General features: G+C 37.0%; 3 protein-coding genes across 4 annotated transcripts; 1 reads left to right on the top strand and 2 right to left on the bottom strand.

The window, feature by feature from the left end:
* Positions 1–698: 698 nt before the first annotated feature.
* On the bottom strand, positions 699–1,238 carry insl3 (insulin-like 3 (Leydig cell)). The gene is made up of 2 exons (XM_043253728.1): positions 1,052–1,238; positions 699–967 (listed from the first exon to the last, which is right to left on the bottom strand). Exons 1-2 carry the CDS (start codon positions 1,236–1,238, stop codon positions 699–701), a joined length of 456 nt encoding a protein of 151 aa, XP_043109663.1.
* A 3,096-nt stretch (positions 1,239–4,334) lies between these two features.
* On the bottom strand, positions 4,335–7,127 carry si:rp71-39b20.4 (potassium voltage-gated channel subfamily V member 2). The gene is made up of 2 exons (XM_043222048.1): positions 5,808–7,127; positions 4,335–4,665 (listed from the first exon to the last, which is right to left on the bottom strand). Exons 1-2 carry the CDS (start codon positions 7,125–7,127, stop codon positions 4,366–4,368), a joined length of 1,620 nt encoding a protein of 539 aa, XP_043077983.1. The 3' UTR covers positions 4,335–4,365.
* Positions 7,128–8,482: 1,355 nt separating this feature from the next.
* Positions 8,483–9,696, top strand: rps28 (ribosomal protein S28). 2 transcript variants are annotated; one of them, XM_043256208.1, is made up of 4 exons: positions 8,483–8,614; positions 8,897–8,944; positions 9,242–9,364; positions 9,582–9,696. In XM_043256208.1, exons 1-3 carry the CDS (start codon positions 8,576–8,578, stop codon positions 9,362–9,364), a joined length of 210 nt encoding a protein of 69 aa, XP_043112143.1. In that variant the 5' UTR covers positions 8,483–8,575; the 3' UTR covers positions 9,582–9,696. The 2 variants fall into 2 exon arrangements, with proteins under 2 accessions (XP_043112143.1, XP_043112135.1); XM_043256200.1 differs by having other exon boundaries at positions 9,585–9,696.
* Positions 9,697–18,355: the final 8,659 nt, after the last annotated feature.

Raw genomic sequence — 18,355 nt, forward strand, 5'->3', positions numbered from 1 at the left:
GAGGTTTTATTTTCGTCATCATTGGTATGTTGTCATACTAATATTTTTAAAAAATTACACTGGACATTGTCTTTTGACTCTTTTTGATTTATTGCACAAAATTCCCAGTCAGTTCCATCTGTCCTACTGAAATAATTCACAAATCTCTCTCTCTCTGTGTGTGTCTGAGTGTGTGTGTGTGTGTGTGTGTAGAGAGAGAGAGAGAGAGAGAGAAACAGAGAGAGAAAGAACATCTAATAACTAATACAGTATGAACTATGAAATAACACTTTTTTCATTTAATTACATACATACATCTTCTACCGACAATAATAATAATAATAATGGTAACACTTTTCAGTAATTCCCATTTCTGCATTACTAACAATGACAAATACATTTGTTACAGTACTTATTCATCTTTGTTAACATTAGTTAATATAAAAACTGCTCTTTTTAGTTCATGTTAGCACAGGTCTGTTTCATCATAGGCTATTAACAGTTATAGCTTTTTGATTGTACTAGTGTATTAGTGAATGCTAAAATTAACATTAATTAAGATTAATCAATGCTTTGGACGTATTTTTATTTTTTTAGCTCATGTTAGATATACGTTAACAAATAATGGTAACTTAGATGCGACGTTTAATGAAGCGTATTTGAATGTACCACATGCAGCTTCAGTAGTACTTTAGGGCAGAAGACATCTATATTCGTCCTCAGCAGTATTGAATCAGTTCGCTCATGGTGCATCCTGAAGTACAGCAGACGCCCGCTGGCCCCACATCACGGCGGGACCTGGAGGACATGCTGAGATCCTGCGCGGTGCTGGAGCGTCCCAGAAGCTCTGCTGGTGGGCTTGTGTGCTGATGGGGGGCCGGACGCTCTGTCCCGCTCTCAGGGGAGTCACGCTCCCTCCACTGATCGTCCTCAGCAGTCAGGGTTCCTCTCTGGTGCGCCTCTCTGTCGAGCCAGTTTTGTAGATTCCCTGAAAACACGACAGATGGAGTGTCAACACAGAGAATAAAGTGAATGAAATGGGTAAAGAATCGTCTGAAGGAGGCAAACCTACTGTGCGGGTTTGCGAAGTGAAGGTCTGAACCGGGTGCGTTTCGTCTGAGTCGAGAGCTTCCACATGAGGTGACCACCATCCGAATGAACTCACGACCGCAAAGCTTCACACGTACATCTTGACCCTCAGTCTTGGGAGTCTCGAGAAGAACTAAAAAAGCTAAAGATGCAAACCACTTCACGTTCATGGTGTTTCTTGGGGTGTTCAAATTGGAATGCTAAATATTCAAGTGTGTTCAGGTTCTGCGGGCTACTTATCAAACCAATTTGGGGGTTTTTATACCCCCCATCAGATCTCTGGCATGCAGAGGTCCTACGAGTCCTACGAGCATCTATCTGGCCTTGGATGAAGAAAATCATGTTCTGATCTTTGAGGCCTTCAGATAAAACATGTCAGCTGTGATATATTGTATTGCCTCAAGGAAAGTTCAAGGAAAATTGTGATAGCTGGTCACAATTTTCGTATTTACTTGTAATATCTCTTTTATGAGTTTACAGAAATGCGTCAGTGAAATGCTTTTATTATATATGGGCAAGTTGTCTCCATAGTAACCATACATATCACTAAATCTCTAATAGATTTATTTAATGTTTATGATCATATGCACCTTATATGTGAATATCAATATTTGTGAGGTTTATTATCTATCTGTGGACATATTCATTCCTTTGGATTCCTAGGGTAAATATTTTTATTTAATATTTTTTACATTTATTTATTTATTTTTGTGGGGACAGAAGCCCTCTAGTGGAATGTTGTTGCTAGGGCTTTCTTAGAATGTACTTTTAAAATTATTATAATGTATGTAGTTATTATCAGCGTTGGGAAGTGACTAGTTACATGTAATGGCGTTACGTATTTAATTACAAAATAAATATAGCTGTAATCTGTTACAGTTATTAAGAAAAAAATGTGTAATTAAATTACAGTTACTTATGAAAACGTTAATGATTAAAATGTTAATAAAAAGAAGGGTTCTGAATATTTTCACATTGCAGATGTGATTGATTTCTTTACAAAATTGTATTAACTACTATGAGACATCAATGTTTAGGAAACAGAAGTTTATATATGCTTTTTTTAAAGATGTGTTCTGTGTTCCTTTCCCAAGGTACTTTTAGATGCCAGTGTCATAGCTAAGATTTGTTCTCAAAAAAACAGTATAACTTATGAAACGCTATCTCGTGATTAACCTCAGTAGTTAACCTCAGAACAAACTAAAAGAGTTGCTGATTTTGTACTGGCTGTGCTATAAAATGAAATTATTATAATCTTAATACAACTGATGAATGATTATGAAAGCCCGGCAGTAATCAGTGTTGTTGAGTTCTGTAAGGTTAACCCTGCCTGTTTTAAATGTTTTAAAAGATTAAGACTAGAAATATGAATTCAGAGTAATCAAAAAGTAACGAAATTATATTACATTAATAAAATAACTGAAATAGTTATACACCTTATTGCATTTTAAATAGGGCAATCTGTAACCTATTACATGTCTAAAGTAAACTTCCCAGTGTTATTTAATAATTTGGTGAATTAGACATTTCAAACATTGTGATATTCATACACTTTAGGCCAGTTGAATGGAATCATTTATTATTGCCCTTATTGTGATATACAGTATGCATCTTTAGTCTTTAAGTTGTCTTTAAATGTTTTCATTTAACAAAAAAATCACACCATGGGACATCTTCTCACGTACATCTTCTCACCTTTACGCATCAAGATCATCAAGAAATGGTTATGCAAAACAATATGCACGCTTGACACCTACTTGAATGACCTTTAGCTATTCATTTTAATTCGATATACTGATGATTTATTTGTGTTCGCTGTTGGGGTGGGTTAAACAACAGAGGAGGAACGTACAATAAATAACAAAAAGATGCATTAGTTATTCCAGTATTGTCTGAATTCACCAGATGATCCCATAATTGACCGTTATGCAGTAATTCCCTGCCGTCATTGGCGGAGGATGACCTTTGCTGTTCAACAAAGGCCACTAACGTGCTGCTGTCAAGGGCTCTTGTCTTTACATTCCCTTAATTGAAGTTGAACATTTCACTCAAAACACTGGCATCACGGGTCCTCTTGATCCTTAAATCCTATTAGACATTAAGTCAGATCGCTTGACTTCTCACTGTCGCTAGTTTACGTGCTCACTTAGCGCTTAGATTGTTTTCAGAGAAGACAAAAAAATGAAGATGTTCATGGGAAAACTCCGAAAACAATACGAACAAAGCCTTTTATAGCAAGCCAAAGGAAAGCAACCCCTCTGAGATTCACATTGAGCATGGACTAAATACAGAAAACGTTACTGGTTTCATTTGCATGTGGTTTCATGCAGGTTTTTTTATTAATGATTATATGGTGAATTATTTATGTAGCGACATACATATGGTGAACTAGTTCACTTTTTAACAATTTGCTTATCTTTTATTAGTTTTCCAGTATATGCAAGTTGCAGGAATATGTCGTTATGTAACACAGCAAAAGGGACTTTCTTATTTAAAGTCTGATGATATTATGATAATATTATGTTTTAAAAGAAGGATATAGGATTATATTGCACGGGGTAAAAAGGAAGGGGAACAGAAACAAAGTATTTTTTTGTTATCGTATGGCTCTGGCTTACTGCAGATATAAACAATAATCGTTACAAATAATAAAACAGTTGAGGAAATCACCCTTCAGACCTTCCAGAAACAGTCAAAATATGTGTTGTGCTAATCTGAAGGGGTGATAAAGTGCTTACTGAAGACTAGTCAAATACAATGTTTATATTATTATTATTTTCTCCGTTTTATCAGTCTTTGAAAGCCATGGTATCCAAATGCACTTCGCCTGAAATAGAAACTATGTGAAAGCAACACTCCAAATACACCAAAGGTGCCTGAAGGCCACATAAGTCTCGCTTGATCCTCGGAAATCCTTTTTTGTTTTAATTGAGGAAGAAATATTTTCATAATCTGAGGATTGATGTATCTGTACGGTGCACTTCCACCACCTTATAGAGAGGCGATGATGGATCAAATCGTTCTAATACTTTGTGCAGTTTGCAGTCTGTGCTGTACATCCTTTTCGTTTGAATCCACTTTTTTTGCCTGACAAATGAACAGATGCTGCTGAAATTCAGCAAAGGCTCACCGAAGATCTTTGGCGACATGCCATTTGTAAGCCATCTTAAAGCTAATGGCTTGATTTTCTTTAACCTGGCGTTCACCCATCTTTTAAATCCCGATTTAATTCAAGGCAGGCTGGGAACCTGAGCTCACTGTTCAAGGGCAGCGAGGCAGTCGGGGTGACAAGGACGTTCAGTGATGACACTGGCCAATGTGATGTCTATTGTCCTCATCGGAGTCCTCAGCTGGAGGCCCGAAGCAGTTCTCTAATTTTCGTTGCAGTCTCTTCTTGAGGTTCAAACCCCGCTGGACTTTGGTGTTAGTGCACTCCTGGGCCTTCAACTTGGCGTAATAGTCAGAGAATTTGTTAAACAGGATGGAGATTGGCATTCCATTTAGAATAATACCAAAAGATATGCACCCGAAGGCCACCACCCGACCAGAGTAAGAAATGGGCACCACGTCTCCGTACCCCACCGTAGAGATGCTCACCTGTAACAGTAAAAAAAAGAAAGAGATTAAAACAATGTTTTAAATACTGGTCCAGAACACAGTAAAATAAGAGGGAATTATGTCTCCACATCAGTTTATCATCTTAGAATTTGGCATGCAAGTCAAATTAGTAAGACTTAGTAAGCCCCAGGAAGTTCCAAACTAATCTAACTTTTCCAATCAGCATGGATGCCTCCAATTGAGCGGCATTACAAGGTATTATATAAGATTAAACACAGCTGCCAGAGGATAAGGACTAACAATTTAAAGAGGATAGGAGGATAAAACAGCCACAGCAAATGATGATAATGATAACAATAAAAAACACTCACATGCAAGGGATGCTATTAATAAATGGGTACAATGATGCCCAGTTGTTTTATTTGTATTTTTGTATACTTGCACATTAATAAGATACACGTATGTACGCTTTGATGTTTAAGACCAAATGTATGTGGATACCCTTCTTCAAAAAAACTGCTTTGGCTATATAAACTAAATCTGATGGTAGGTTAAATTAAGATTACAGCTAAACAGTATTCTTAGAGAAACACATTTATTATAAAGGGGCAGAGACAAGAGCTTCTTAAACTAGACAAGCAGTTTATTGAGTCTAATGCGGTGCATGATGTAAACACTATTGCATTATTTATTAATATTTCGAAATTGTTTTTATTTTTATGTTTTCTGATTTAGCGATTTTGTGTGCTTTCTATTACTTTTGGAATACGCTTAGTTTAATTTATTTTTATTGAGTTTTCCATCAAGTATTTATATTTTATTTCACTTTTATTTCAATTACTATCAGTAGCATGGAAGACTGGACTGTACACAGCCCGAACCTGATCACCACTGGTCCCCTGTGAGCCCACTCCATCGCCCCACATCAGTGTCTGACCTCACTGATGCTCTCGTCTCTGAATGGAAGCAAATCCCCACAGCCATGTTCTAACACTGAGCTGAAAGCCTTCCCAGAATAGAGGAGGCTGATACAGCAGCAACGCGCTAATAATAGCCATGGTTTTAAAACTATATGCTCAGGTAGCGCACATAGCTTTGGCCTTGTATAGGAATTACACAAATTATACTGCAGTTCCGCTGCAAAGCGATGAATGATTTGAGACTACTTGAGACATACTCACCGCTGCCCACCACCAGGCATCTGGTATACTGCTAAACGGTGTTCCTGCAACATCCTGCTCCACTGAGTGCATCAGTGCAGAGAATGTGAAGATCCCCATGATAATGAACAGAAACAGGCAGCAGACCTGTTCAAAACACTGGCGAAGAGTGAAGCCAAAAGCCCGCATGCCCGTCGAGTGCCTCGCCAGTTTCAAAATGCGAAAGATTCTCATGAGTTTGACGACTTTGAGCACTTTGCTAACCTTGCTAACCCTCGCCATCGTTTTCAGATCATCCTGAACGCTCAGATCTTCCTGGTCAGCAAAAACCTCAAATACCAGCTGGATAAAGTAAGGCATGACAGCCACTAAGTCTACAAAATTAAGTGCACTCTTCAGAAAATGCTTGACGTTGCAAGTTGTCAGCAAGCGAAGGAAGTACTCGAAGGTGAAGAAGAGGATTGAAGTGATCTCCACACACTCCATGTAGGTTCTTCCATAGATTTTATAGTATTTCAGCTCGCTCACTGTGTTTAGAGTCATTGCTACAATGGAGATGAGCACAAAGAGGCTGGAAAACACAGCGAAGGCCTTAGCAGACATCGAGGAGTATGGGTTCTCCATCAGGTCCCATAGCATCTTGCGAATGCCACCAAAACACATTGTTTTGAAACCCTCCTCGTTATGCTGGGGCTCGATTTCCGCCATAAGCTCTCTGTTCACTTTCAGCTGGTCTCTTATCTCGTCTAGTTTCTCCTCGTAGAGAATGCGACAGCAGCGAGGGGTGTCCCTCAAATGCAGGCCCCAAAACTTCATCTCCTCCTCAAAATTGACGGGGCAAAGACTCTCCATTACCCATAACACATTGCTACAGTAGAAGTGGAAGATGTAGTGGAAGAAAGTAGGATCCCGGTCAAAAAAAAACTCATTAGTGAGCACACAATAGTCATCGCAGAGCGTTAGCTGCTTGACAGGATCTTTGCACAGGGCTAAGCTGCCTATTCTGGTTTTAGGGTATCTGATAGCTAAATGTTTGGGAATGGTGAAGAGTTTTCCACCTACATTAACATTGATGACTGTTGAATGACGGTGTGGCATTTTTGCTGCTTCGGTCTCACTGCTTTTCCTCTTTTCTTGATGTCTTTTGTCACTTGCCTGAGGTGATGGAGTATCGAGGTTGTCCATCGACGTCCAAGGTTTCACAGAGCTGTCTTGTGAAAATGGAAAGGCACTCTCTTCTTCCTCTATACTCTGTGAAAAACTGGCATTAAGTTTGACACTTGCGAAAAGACTCGAACGTCTCTTTTTCAGTTTTTTCAGATGCCTTCTTGGGTGATCCATTATTATGGCTGTTTGCAGAATGGGTAAAGAACTGAAAAGAGACTAATTTCTTGCAAACAAAAGCAGAAAAAGGCAGAATTTACATTCCAAGCGTACACAAGTCCCACTTCCCCTTAAAATGCGTATTGGTTTGCAGCTTCAAGGAAATTTCCAGACAGATTGAGAAAACATATTCCACTGCTTCCAGCTTTTTAGAGTTTGCAATATAGCTAAAAAGAGAGAAAGAAAAAGCAACTGTATTTGTTTCGGCTCAACTGAAGATCAAGAGTTGGGATTTGCCCCACCTCACTGATGCCTTAATCCCATTGCTGTTCTTTCTGTCCTCGGCAGAGTTAAAAATACAGTCATGAGGATTAGTGTTGTGATTTAAGGATTGAGCCCTTGGAGGAGGAAAGGCAAAGGATAAATAGCAGTTGCAGGGATACTGTAAGGTTATTAAATGCTCACAGCAAATTTCTGTTTATTTTGCTTTTAAGCTACATATGAGTCCAGTATTGTGCTCTGATATTTAAACAATTCAGCGCAAATCCAATATGAAAATCCTTTAATCCCATAATTTCCTTATCTTGTTCCATATTCTTTCCTCTTTCGCATCCTCTCCACTTGTGCTTTTATGGAAGTTTTACCGTTAGTGTAATTAGACGAAACCCAAATTAACATAAACAAAACATATAGCTATGATCATAGTTAAAGATATATACATAGCTTGCAGGACTTGAATATGTTGAAACCGGTTGAATTGCCTTCTCATGAACTGATGAAAAATACTACATTACTTTCAGCATGTGATCTGAAAAAACTACAATAATTTAGTATATGTAATACAAGTGTTTGACCAGAAGATCTTTGCACAAGCCATTGCTACATGTCTTTTCTGGGTGTAGGGTGTGTGCTGATTTTTGTGTTTCATGGCTTTATTTATTAATTTTCTGATTGCATACCACATATGAAAAATTCAAAGAAACATGTAATATTTTATTCCTTCGTTTTTTTTTTTTTTTAGCATGATCACACTTTTAATATTTCTTACATACCCTATTAATTCACAGAATCTCATAGACCTGCATTATTATTAAAACCATAGTCTGCAATATTGCATGATCGAATGTTTAAAAATATAGAATGCTTAAAAATATTCATACTGACATAATTAAAGAACACGCTATCTTCAGAAGTGTTCAGATATGTGATCTGTACAGTTATACGTACAGCTGGTCCTAGATCAGTAAGTTAACTCGTGATCCCGGAACCGGAAACAGGTTTGTTGTTACTGTAAAATTATCTTTTTATTAACACAAAGTCCATTTTTTTCTTATATTTGCATTTTTTACAACTATACCAATATATAAATAAAAATAAAACCTGATCAATTGAAAATGCACAGTTTACTGTGTGTATATAAAACCCGCCGAGACCACGTGACTTCCTTTCCCAACTAAGCTGATATCATGGATGCCAGCCGCGTGCAGCCCATCAAACTCGCCAGAGTAAGAAAAAAGCAATTCTGCTAATTTTTCACGTTTAAAGCATGCAGCGTAACGCGCGTAAGATGGCACATGTACTATTTTAAGTCTTAATCGTTTTTAAGAATCTCATAATCCCCTCGCGGTTGGCTCAAAAATATAGCGGCCTTTAGTTAGCATTAGCATAATGCTTTTCAGCGGGTTTTAATGGTGAAAAGCTGCGTATAATGCTGATTATTCCACACGCGGCTTTTTAATTATTTTATCGGTGTTAATCGTATGTTTGTTTGTTTTTTTTTGTTACAGGTTACAAAAGTGCTGGGAAGAACCGGCTCCCAGGGACAGTGTACCCAGGTGAGCTCAAACTGAACTCATGCTCCGTGTCATGTGCGACACGAACAGGGACTTTTTTGCGGATTTAAGAAAAATAGTGTTACATTCTGAAATGGAGTTACTTTGTGTTGGCTATAAATAATTAGTCTGTCATTTATTAAAAAGTGACGATGTATTTCGCAGGAGACTAATATCCTAGCTACACCCACTGCACGTTATAATCTGTATATCTTGTAGATTGTACGGTAAAGGTTGATGCTCAGTATGACGCGTCATGAGAAAATAAGTTTATCTTTTTAATGTAATGTCCTTCCGTAGGTGCGCGTTGAGTTCATGGATGACAGCAACAGATCTATCATCAGGAACGTGAAGGGCCCAGTAAGAGAAGGAGATGTCCTGACACTTCTGGAGTCCGAAAGAGAGGCCAGAAGGCTTCGCTAGGTCAGGAAACGGTTTCGTAAATTTTTAATGCATAATAGGCAACTGTAGAGTTTTAATACTCAATAAATCTGAAAAAGTTATCTTTCCCAGGTTTCAAATTAACTGTTGTGAATTCATCATATGTGAATCAAAGCAATATCAGTAATAAGTAATTTGAAGAGCCTTTTCCGATGAGTGGATGATCTTGATGTATTAACGGTTTGTCTGTTTCTCCCAGCAGTGCACATATGAAGACGTGCGGTGGCCAAAGCGTGAGCATCAACACCCGCTCTACAGTTGGCAGTCAAATGTCATTTGTGCGCAGTTTGAAATAAAGTGTCTTTTGTGATTCATTTTGGTCTTCTGTTTTTAATTGGGGGAGGGTTATTATAAATGTTTAATGTAAAACTCAAGGTAACAATTACAATGAAGTACTAATAGCACGTTTCCCCAGTTCAATGTGAGATTCAATAAGATCCAAACCTGATCTAAGCAATTCAGTTTTGTGTATTCAATGTAGATGTCAAACTATATGTGTATGCATATACTACCAGTCAAAGGTTTGTCAAAGTGTGAAAAACATTCTGCTGTAAAATAACAATTTTCTATTTTAATATACATTAAAATCAAATGTATTCATGTGACGCAAAGCTGAATATTCAGCATTGTTACTCCAGTCTTCAGTGTCACGTGATCCTTCAGAAATCATTCTAATATGCTGATTTATTATCGGTGCTAGAAACTATTGTGCTGCTTAATTTTTTTATGGAACGTTTTTCTTAACTGAATAAAAAGTTAAAATGAAGAGCATTTATTTTAAATGGAAATCTTTTCTAACAATTCAAAGTTTGTGGTCAGTTAATTTAAAAAAAAAAAAAAATTGTGACAGAAATTACAACATTTGTTCAGCTAGGATGTGTTAAATTGACAAAAAGTGAAAAGCAGCACAATAGTTTCTACTGCAATGTTAGCGTCGCTGCCCCTCGACGTCCACTAGAGGACACTGTGTTAAAAGGGGTAACCTTACAGAGTTGGTGTGCAGGATCGATGTGAAACTCTGTCAAACTCTGTGATCCTGCTATAAGCTCTGAACACATTTGCAGATGTTCAGGTCAGAGGCTCATGGTTTATTTTGATTACAGTTCTTGTCCACCCCCTGGTGTCTTATAAAATGAAACACTTGTGTGTGTGGGACTCTGGAGCATCTGTGCGCCCTTATCTTCACCTTTTACACTCAATGCTGCAACATTTGAGTAAAAATCCTAACGGCAAATGTCTTGTAGGTAATTTAACATATTAGTTTAATATTGCTTTGCTAATATTAAAATGAATTAGTAATTGTATTACTTTTTTTTTTTTTTTTTTAATTGCGCGTATTGAGTTCATCCATGTCATGTACAAACTAGGGGTGAATCAAATACAAGCCTTTGCTAATATTTGCACAAAGGCAATAGCTGTTTCAGCTAGACCAAAGTACTAAGCCATTCTATCCTAATTTGGAGATTTAAGACACAATATGATTATTTTGGCCATGCGGGTGTTTGCTGACGTTTATATTTCACATGCTGTTTAAAAAGCCTGTTCACTTGTTACTCTTTAATTCTTCATTGTTTCAAGTCAAATTCATTTCATTATCTACCACGAATAAATCTTGTGACTTATTATAAACTCTGAAACATCTGTGTTCAATAAATAGTGTTTCTGTGTTTTTGAAAACCGTGAAATGCAGCCTGAATGAAAGAAGCTGAAATCTCCGTTGCTCAGCTAAACTAGTTCACTGCCCGATGACTGTTGCCCTAAAGAAGTAAAAGTCAGACCACTTGAACAAAAGACATCAAAGTTCGCATGAAAGTTCCTTAAAAATCTGAAAAGAAGAACAGGGGAAAATAGATAGAGCTAATTTCTTGTAAATTTACATATTGACTGCGATCTGATACGAATATGTCTTCACAGCAAATACGTGCATGGCACAGCATACATGTTTACCCAGAGAAAAATTCCCCCGACTTGATGAGGTCTCATCTTTCTCTCAGGGGAAAAACAGAGGGGTGACTGTCGGACAAACTTAGCACGGTTTGTGATCTGCAGCAAACACCCTTATGGTGCACAATGAAGAAATAATATAGGAGAAAATGCAGTGATCCAGTACGTTTGTCATATTGACAGATGAACACCAAAATTTTTAGCAGTGTGTTACTTTTGACTTCTAAATTGGCTTGTGTTTAATTCCTTTTTTGTACATTTTAAGTACACTGTTAATGTGAGAATCAATCCTGACCTGTTACATCACAGACACGTAACCTTTGTTCAATGTAAGTAGGGCAGCTGTGCCTCCGCATCCGTTAAATAACATCACTGTGCCACTGGAGCATTGAGTTTCCCTTGGGTCAGTGAGCGGAGAGGTTTGACCCTTCTCCGTTTCCTTTGTGCTGACAAGGCGCACATTTTAACGGCGCAGTACTACAGGAAACCGCCGTGATTTACTGCCGCCGGCTCTGTGGCTGACCCTTGTTTATGATGTTCATTTTGAGCAGAGAAGGCCCCAAGGACAGTTTTAATCATTTTCACAGAGCACAGAGGTTACTGCAGGACGAGGATCTTTTGACCTCGGCATGAAAGCACCAATCTTAGACTCTGTATAATTTAATTCGATCTAGTATTAGATATTAGAATGATTCCCGCAGCATTGCGTGATCACTGAAGACTGGAGTAATGATGCTGAAAACTGTTTTACTGTACCTTTAATGAAGCCTGGTTGAGAGAGATGTATTCAAAAACGAGAAAAGAAACAGTAGTGCACATTTAATAAAACAAATATTAGCAGTATCTTATTATTGTAATGTTTTCACTGTAAAAAGGAACCAAATGCACTTCTTTAGTTGTAGTTCTTGTTTTGTCTCAAGACGACACCGGTATGTTTTTCACCAAGCTAAGTCAATAGAAGTGAACCAAGGCAAGGTTCAAGGGCACTTGATGTTATGTTCTGATGTTATGGTGAGCATGCTAAGGTTGAGAACTACACAAACAAGTCTGATTAGACAATACATGGCCTTATAAAAAAGGAAAAAATGTAAATGACAATGCTGGTTTTATCTGTGGAAAACAAGTCTGCTATTTAGATTTTACTGATTGTTTTAGGTCACTCAGAGTTTACAACTTTAGGCACAACCTATTTGCACATAATAATTAAGTGTTGCATAATGTATAATAAGATGCCATATATCTCTCCGTGTCAATCGCATGCTCTTTGGTCATTTGACACATGAACATTCCTGCACTCGTCTTTGTTTACAAGAACAGGTTACTAGACACCAAAAGGAACACGACTGGAAACAATGTCCACAGCTTTTCACATTAGACAAAGCAGACAGCATAAACTCATGCATGAATCAGCTTTTGCTCTCGGCCTAATTCTTTACATTTTCATGGAGTTCCTTGAAAATGGAGTCAATAACCATGATTGTGAAAGAAGTTCTTGCTTACAGTAAAGGAATAGTTGCTGGAATAAACATATGTGCACATCCACACCATACACTTTATTATGTTTTAGTCAACAGTTGCCCTATTTTGTGTATAACTCGGCTGTATTTGTGTTTCAGACATCGGCGGTGGAGATTATCACAGACTCTTTGGAGATTTTTTAATCATTGAATCTTTCATTCAACAGATTTACTGACATTGAAATGAAATAATACCGCAACTGTAGCTTTATTTCAATTTTAAGGGCTGCTTCCTTAGCCGCCGTGAAGGTTGAACTGGAAGGTTTAAATTGGACGATCTTTCTTTTGTAAGCTTGCTCTTGTTGTCTAGCAAGTATGACAGCTTTTTGAGCAACTTTACAGTTTGTATGAGTCTTGGAAATGGGTTTCTTCACATGGTCTTCAGTAATATATATATTACTGAAGACACCTGGTGCCACAATCTAATCAGCTAATTAACTTAAAACACCTGCAAAGGCCTTTAATTGGTCTGATGAAGGTAAATTTAGCATTTACTTTGGAAATCAGGGTCCCAGAGTCTGAAGGAAGAGCAGGAGAGGCACAGAATCCACGTTTGCTTGAGCTCCAGTGTAAAGTTTCCACAGTCAGTGATGGTTTGGGTGTCATGTCATCTGCTGGTGTTGGACTGTGTTTTCAGGACGTTTTAGAGCATTTTATGCTTCCTGCTGCTTTCAGATTTCATTTTCCAACACACAGTGCCAAAGCTACCAGTACCTGCTTTAAGGACCACGGTATCCCTGTTCTTAACTGGCCAGCAAACTCGCCTGACCTTAACACCATAGAAAATCTGGGGTATTGTGAAGAGGAAGATGCAACGTGCCAGACCCAACAAAGCAGAAGAGCTGAAGGCCACCATCAGAGCAACCTTGGCTCTCATAACACCTGAGCAGTGCCACAGACGCATTGCTGCAGTAACTCCAACTAAGTAATGAGTGCCCTACATGCTCATACTTTTTAGTCGGCCAAGATTTCTAAAAATCCTTTTTTTGTATTGGTCTTAAGTAATAGTAAAATTTTCTGAGATACTGAATTTGTGATTTTCAGTAGTTGTCAGTTATAATCAAAATTAAAAGAAATAAACATTTTGAAATAATATAAGTGGAATGAATGAATATAATATGCAAGTTTCACTTTTTGAATGGAATTTGTGAAATGAATAAATTTTTTGATGATATTCTAATTATATGACCAGCATTAGATGCCACATTGGACTAAAAGGATTTTCTGTACATCCCATCCAGTTCCCACAGAGTTAAACATTTTCTGCTTCTGGAATATGTATAGACATGTGGCATATCATCTTTGCAGATCATGGAAAAATGTACTGTCTGCACGCTCCCAGTTTTCCGTTTGTTTTGCCTCTTGTCTAGGACTCCTTAGGGGATGAAAGGTTAACAATTCTTTAATGTTGCTTATTTTTAAAAGTCACAGGGGGTTGCCTATAGCAGATGTCGTGAAAGTTAAATAAGTCCCGGCTATAAAGTGTTTTATAACATGTTGAACTCCAGTCAAACTTCTCAGACAGGAATGTGCAACATAATTGTAGAGCTGACAGAGAATCCAGGGCTGAACATGTAAGAAATATTATATTATTCACAGATATACAAAACATATATTCATTATTCTGGCAGGTTCAACCTGCTTGCTCTACACTGACTCACTGCTGATGAAGAAACACAAACAATTTATGACAATTAACACGATATGTGTGTCCCTTTACTCAGAAGAGTTTAATGTTGCAGGAGTCATTTCTCTAGATACGACTGGTTGAAACTGGTTCTGTTAACACCCAACACCAAAATCCTCTATGTGTCACAGGAAATTAAAAAGGCCTATGGTTTATTATTTTATAAAAGGATAGAGAAGTGAAACTCGTGTTTAAAAAGCATCTTGCATATAGACTAAATATCTGGGGTGAGCGAATGAACATCAGCTACAATAAAACCTAACTGTGCATTACATTTAATAGAAAAAAGATTAAATGCATATTAATATTTTTTAGTGATGATACACTCAGCATATAGCAATTTTCCCCAAAATACCGGTATATACTGTTGTTTAAGACAAAGTCATAAATATACAAATGAAAAAAGATGATTTGTATTGTCTGAAATCAGTAATATGATCTTGTGCCTAAACTTGAATCAGTGTCAGTGAACACAGCTGAAAACTGTTAAGACATCTATGCATGCGAAGTATGCGTGTCCTGTGTTTTCCCGGTCTCAAGAGTTTAACAGATTCAGCTATGCACCATGCATATTTAAGTGTGAATGAGAATACAAGACTCATCTTCGCAGGATCTGAGTGAATGCTTCACCAAAATAACGGTATAACTGAAAGGGCACAGGGAATATCAGATGCCCACAAGAGTTCATAACGTGAATATGCAACAGCTGCTGCATCTTGTCATATCAAACTAACCTGATGGTGCCAAGCTGCTGATTAATCAGAATCTGTAGCTGTTGATTAAGACGGATTTTTACAGTTACTCCGAGCTATTTGAAACAACAAATTTACTGATATTCCACAATCCAAAATCATCTGAAATATCCAAAATATCCCGTTTAGATGGTTTAATAGATTACATTAATAGAGGTATGTAAACCTATGCATTGTTTTTTTTTCCATTTATTTAACTAATGATATTACACATTTCATAGGGTTTTATTAAATTATATTTTGTCTTATGGAATCTTATGAATTATATTACTTTATTTTCAAGATACCGGCTTCTGGATGGCTATATTTTTCCACGGCTGTGTTGTAAAAGATTTTTACACTTTCTTTTTTTTTCGGCTGCAACATGCGTGTGGATAAATATTAAGTTATGGGCCTAAAAATGACACTCTATACAACTATATATATATATATATATATATATATATATATATATATATGTTTTAGGATTTTAAAAATAAATTAATTAATTAATAAAAAGATCTATGATATTCTAGAAATTCAAATTATTCAAATTAAGAAATAGTTAAAATTTAAAATATGACCATCCGGGTTTAACACAATCTTGTTATTGCAACTTGTTCTGCTGTCATAAAAAAATTATATTCAACTTTTTATTCTTTCTAAATAATTACAGTTAAAAAATATATATAATTCAATTGTCTCAGACCTTTGGACTCCACTTACAAGTGCATATATCCGACTGTGTATCTGAGTGTGTTACATAAGCAAACTGAGGAGAAAAAAACCTTCTAACCAGAGTTCTAACCAGACAGCAAATGTGTTACTTCCAGTGGTTCTCGACTGATGAAGGCCATCTGCAGGATTTGGACTGAGGGACGGTCACCTCTATATTTAACCACAAGGAGGCAGAAGAACATTCTCTGGACGTCCCAAAACGCTGTCCTTTCAAGCACGTACGCTGCTGAATACATGCCCAGATGTGGTTTAGTGTCCACCCAGAACAAACTGTTCTGGAGTACTTGAGCTCTGCGCGAAGAAGTCTTATTTTCAGTATATTTCGGTTTATCTTTTCATTGTTTCCTAATTATTCATCAAGCATGCAACACGTGGTCATCTATGCGGTATAAAAAACATTAATAGGGCTACTTTAAAACATGTAAAAAGATACTTTCACTTACATCAACATCACAAAACCTATATGCAGAAGAGAAGCATACTACGACGATACAAACTTTATGAAAGTCATAAGGTCTGGCTGACATTTTCTGCTAAATTTTTAGTAAAGACAAAATCATACACTATATTGTTCAAAAGTTTTTGTTCAAAAGATATTTAAAGTTACATTTAACATGCAACAGTATGGTCCCAGTATACCCCTTATTTTTGTCTTATTTAATGTGACAAAAGTCAAAGGTCATGTTTTCCAAAAAATATATTAAGCAACTGTTTTTAACAAGGATGATATTAAGAAATGTTTCTTGAGCAGCAAATCAGCATATTAAAAACATTTTAAAGGATCGTGTGACACTGAAAACTGGAGTAATGATGTTTACAATTTGGCTTTGCCATCACAGGAATAAATAAACTTTTAAATATATTCAGTTATACTAAATATATTTATAACATTTCACAATATTGCCTCGGTGAGCAAAGATTACGTGCTCATATGCCAGTGTTCACTGTAAATGAGCTGTGAATAACACACAGAAGAATTTCCTGTAATACGGTCCTGAATAAAAATACAAAACAGGTTGTGTTAAAGTCACAGATAGAGTTTATAAATGGGCGGCCACTTTTATGAAGCAATCGCCCAGAGATATCTGAAGCTGGAATCTAGAGGTAAAAATACTGTACTTTACAGTCCAGCATCACTTCTAGGAAATCAAACTGTTTCCGATATATATATATATATATATATATATATATATATATATATATATATATATATATATATATATATACATATATATATATATATATATATATATATATATATATATATATATATATATATATATATATATATATATATATATATATATATATATATATACGTATAAATGAAAATGAAGGCAAATAACGTTTGACATCAAATGTCCATCATGTGACAACAAGAGCACGATTTATGCGTTGTCTACTAAACCAACTTCTCAGTAATGCACTTCTGTTAACCACTGGCTACGAAAATATGTCTCGTTTTATAACTTCCTCAAGAGAAGTTTTCTTCTATTTCGACAGCGGCTCTGTTAAAATTACCTCACGCACCTATAGCGCCTCTTTCGCATAAACCTTCTGTGATGCAGATGTTGCACGTTTAGAATGTGGGTAAAAGGTCGTCCCTCTGGGAGTGACACCCTGTTAGAGTCAAAAAATGCAGCTGTTCCTTTTGGTTCCGGCAGCGTGATTCGGGCGGATGACTAACTGCTGCCTTCAGTGTTTCTGGGAAACTCGTAGACAGGGCAGATACTGAATATCCCCGTCATTCAAATGCTAATGATCCTCTTCGGGGCTACTCAGCATCTGAAAAGACTTGGGTTGTAGGAGGGATGCACATAAGCGATGCGCCTCGCAGATGATGCTTACATTAAAGTCCCGCGCCTAACGTTCTGACCTGTGATTTGTTCAACGGACATCATTCCCTGTCTCTTTGTTAAGCAGCTTGGCGAGTACTAACCGAAGATGCACCCACGATATCAGTGTCAAAACAATGACATGTTTTGCGAATCTATTAAAGCGATCCACCAAGAGGCGTTCGTGCTATTGTGGGACCAGCTGAAACAACTGAATAAGTGTTTGTTTTATTGTTTGCTGCACGTCACTGGCATTAAGAAGCAAACACACCCTTAGAGGCTGGAACCAGAAAATGCTTTGTCAATCCAGCATTAATCACGAAACACCCTTTAGGCTTGAAATTCAAGTGAACTGTTGTTTTAGCTGCATCCCATTACAGACCGTACAAGCATTTATAAAGTATTAAATACTTACAATGACATTTTCTGCACAGTTTTAAGTAAAGCCAAAGTCATGCACCATATTGTTCAAACATTTGGGGTCAGTAAAAGTCTCAAGATAACAGTATCTAACCTCTTCT

The sequence above is a fragment of the Puntigrus tetrazona genome, chromosome 2 (genome assembly GCF_018831695.1).
Source record: "Puntigrus tetrazona isolate hp1 chromosome 2, ASM1883169v1, whole genome shotgun sequence".
NCBI classification, from domain to species: Eukaryota; Metazoa; Chordata; class Actinopteri; order Cypriniformes; family Cyprinidae; genus Puntigrus; species Puntigrus tetrazona.

Excerpts from the sequence above, each read along its gene's own strand:
- insl3 (XM_043253728.1), bottom strand. The coding sequence starts at position 1,238 with ATGAACGTGAAGTGGTTTGCATCTTTAGCTTTTTTAGTTCTTCTCGAG. Across the intron at positions 968-1,051 it reads TCACTTCGCAAACCCGCACA|GGAATCTACAAAACTGGCTC; the intron begins GTAGGTTTGCCT and ends TCGTGTTTTCAG.
- rps28 (XM_043256208.1), top strand. The coding sequence starts at position 8,576 with ATGGATGCCAGCCGCGTGCAGCCCATCAAACTCGCCAGA. Across the intron at positions 8,615-8,896 it reads AGCCCATCAAACTCGCCAGA|GTTACAAAAGTGCTGGGAAG; the intron begins GTAAGAAAAAAG and ends TTTTTGTTACAG. Across the intron at positions 8,945-9,241 it reads CCCAGGGACAGTGTACCCAG|GTGCGCGTTGAGTTCATGGA; the intron begins GTGAGCTCAAAC and ends GTCCTTCCGTAG.
- si:rp71-39b20.4 (XM_043222048.1), bottom strand. The coding sequence starts at position 7,127 with ATGGATCACCCAAGAAGGCATCTGAAAAAACTGAAAAAGAGACGTTCG. Across the intron at positions 4,666-5,807 it reads ATGCCTGGTGGTGGGCAGCG|GTGAGCATCTCTACGGTGGG; the intron begins GTGAGTATGTCT and ends TTACTGTTACAG.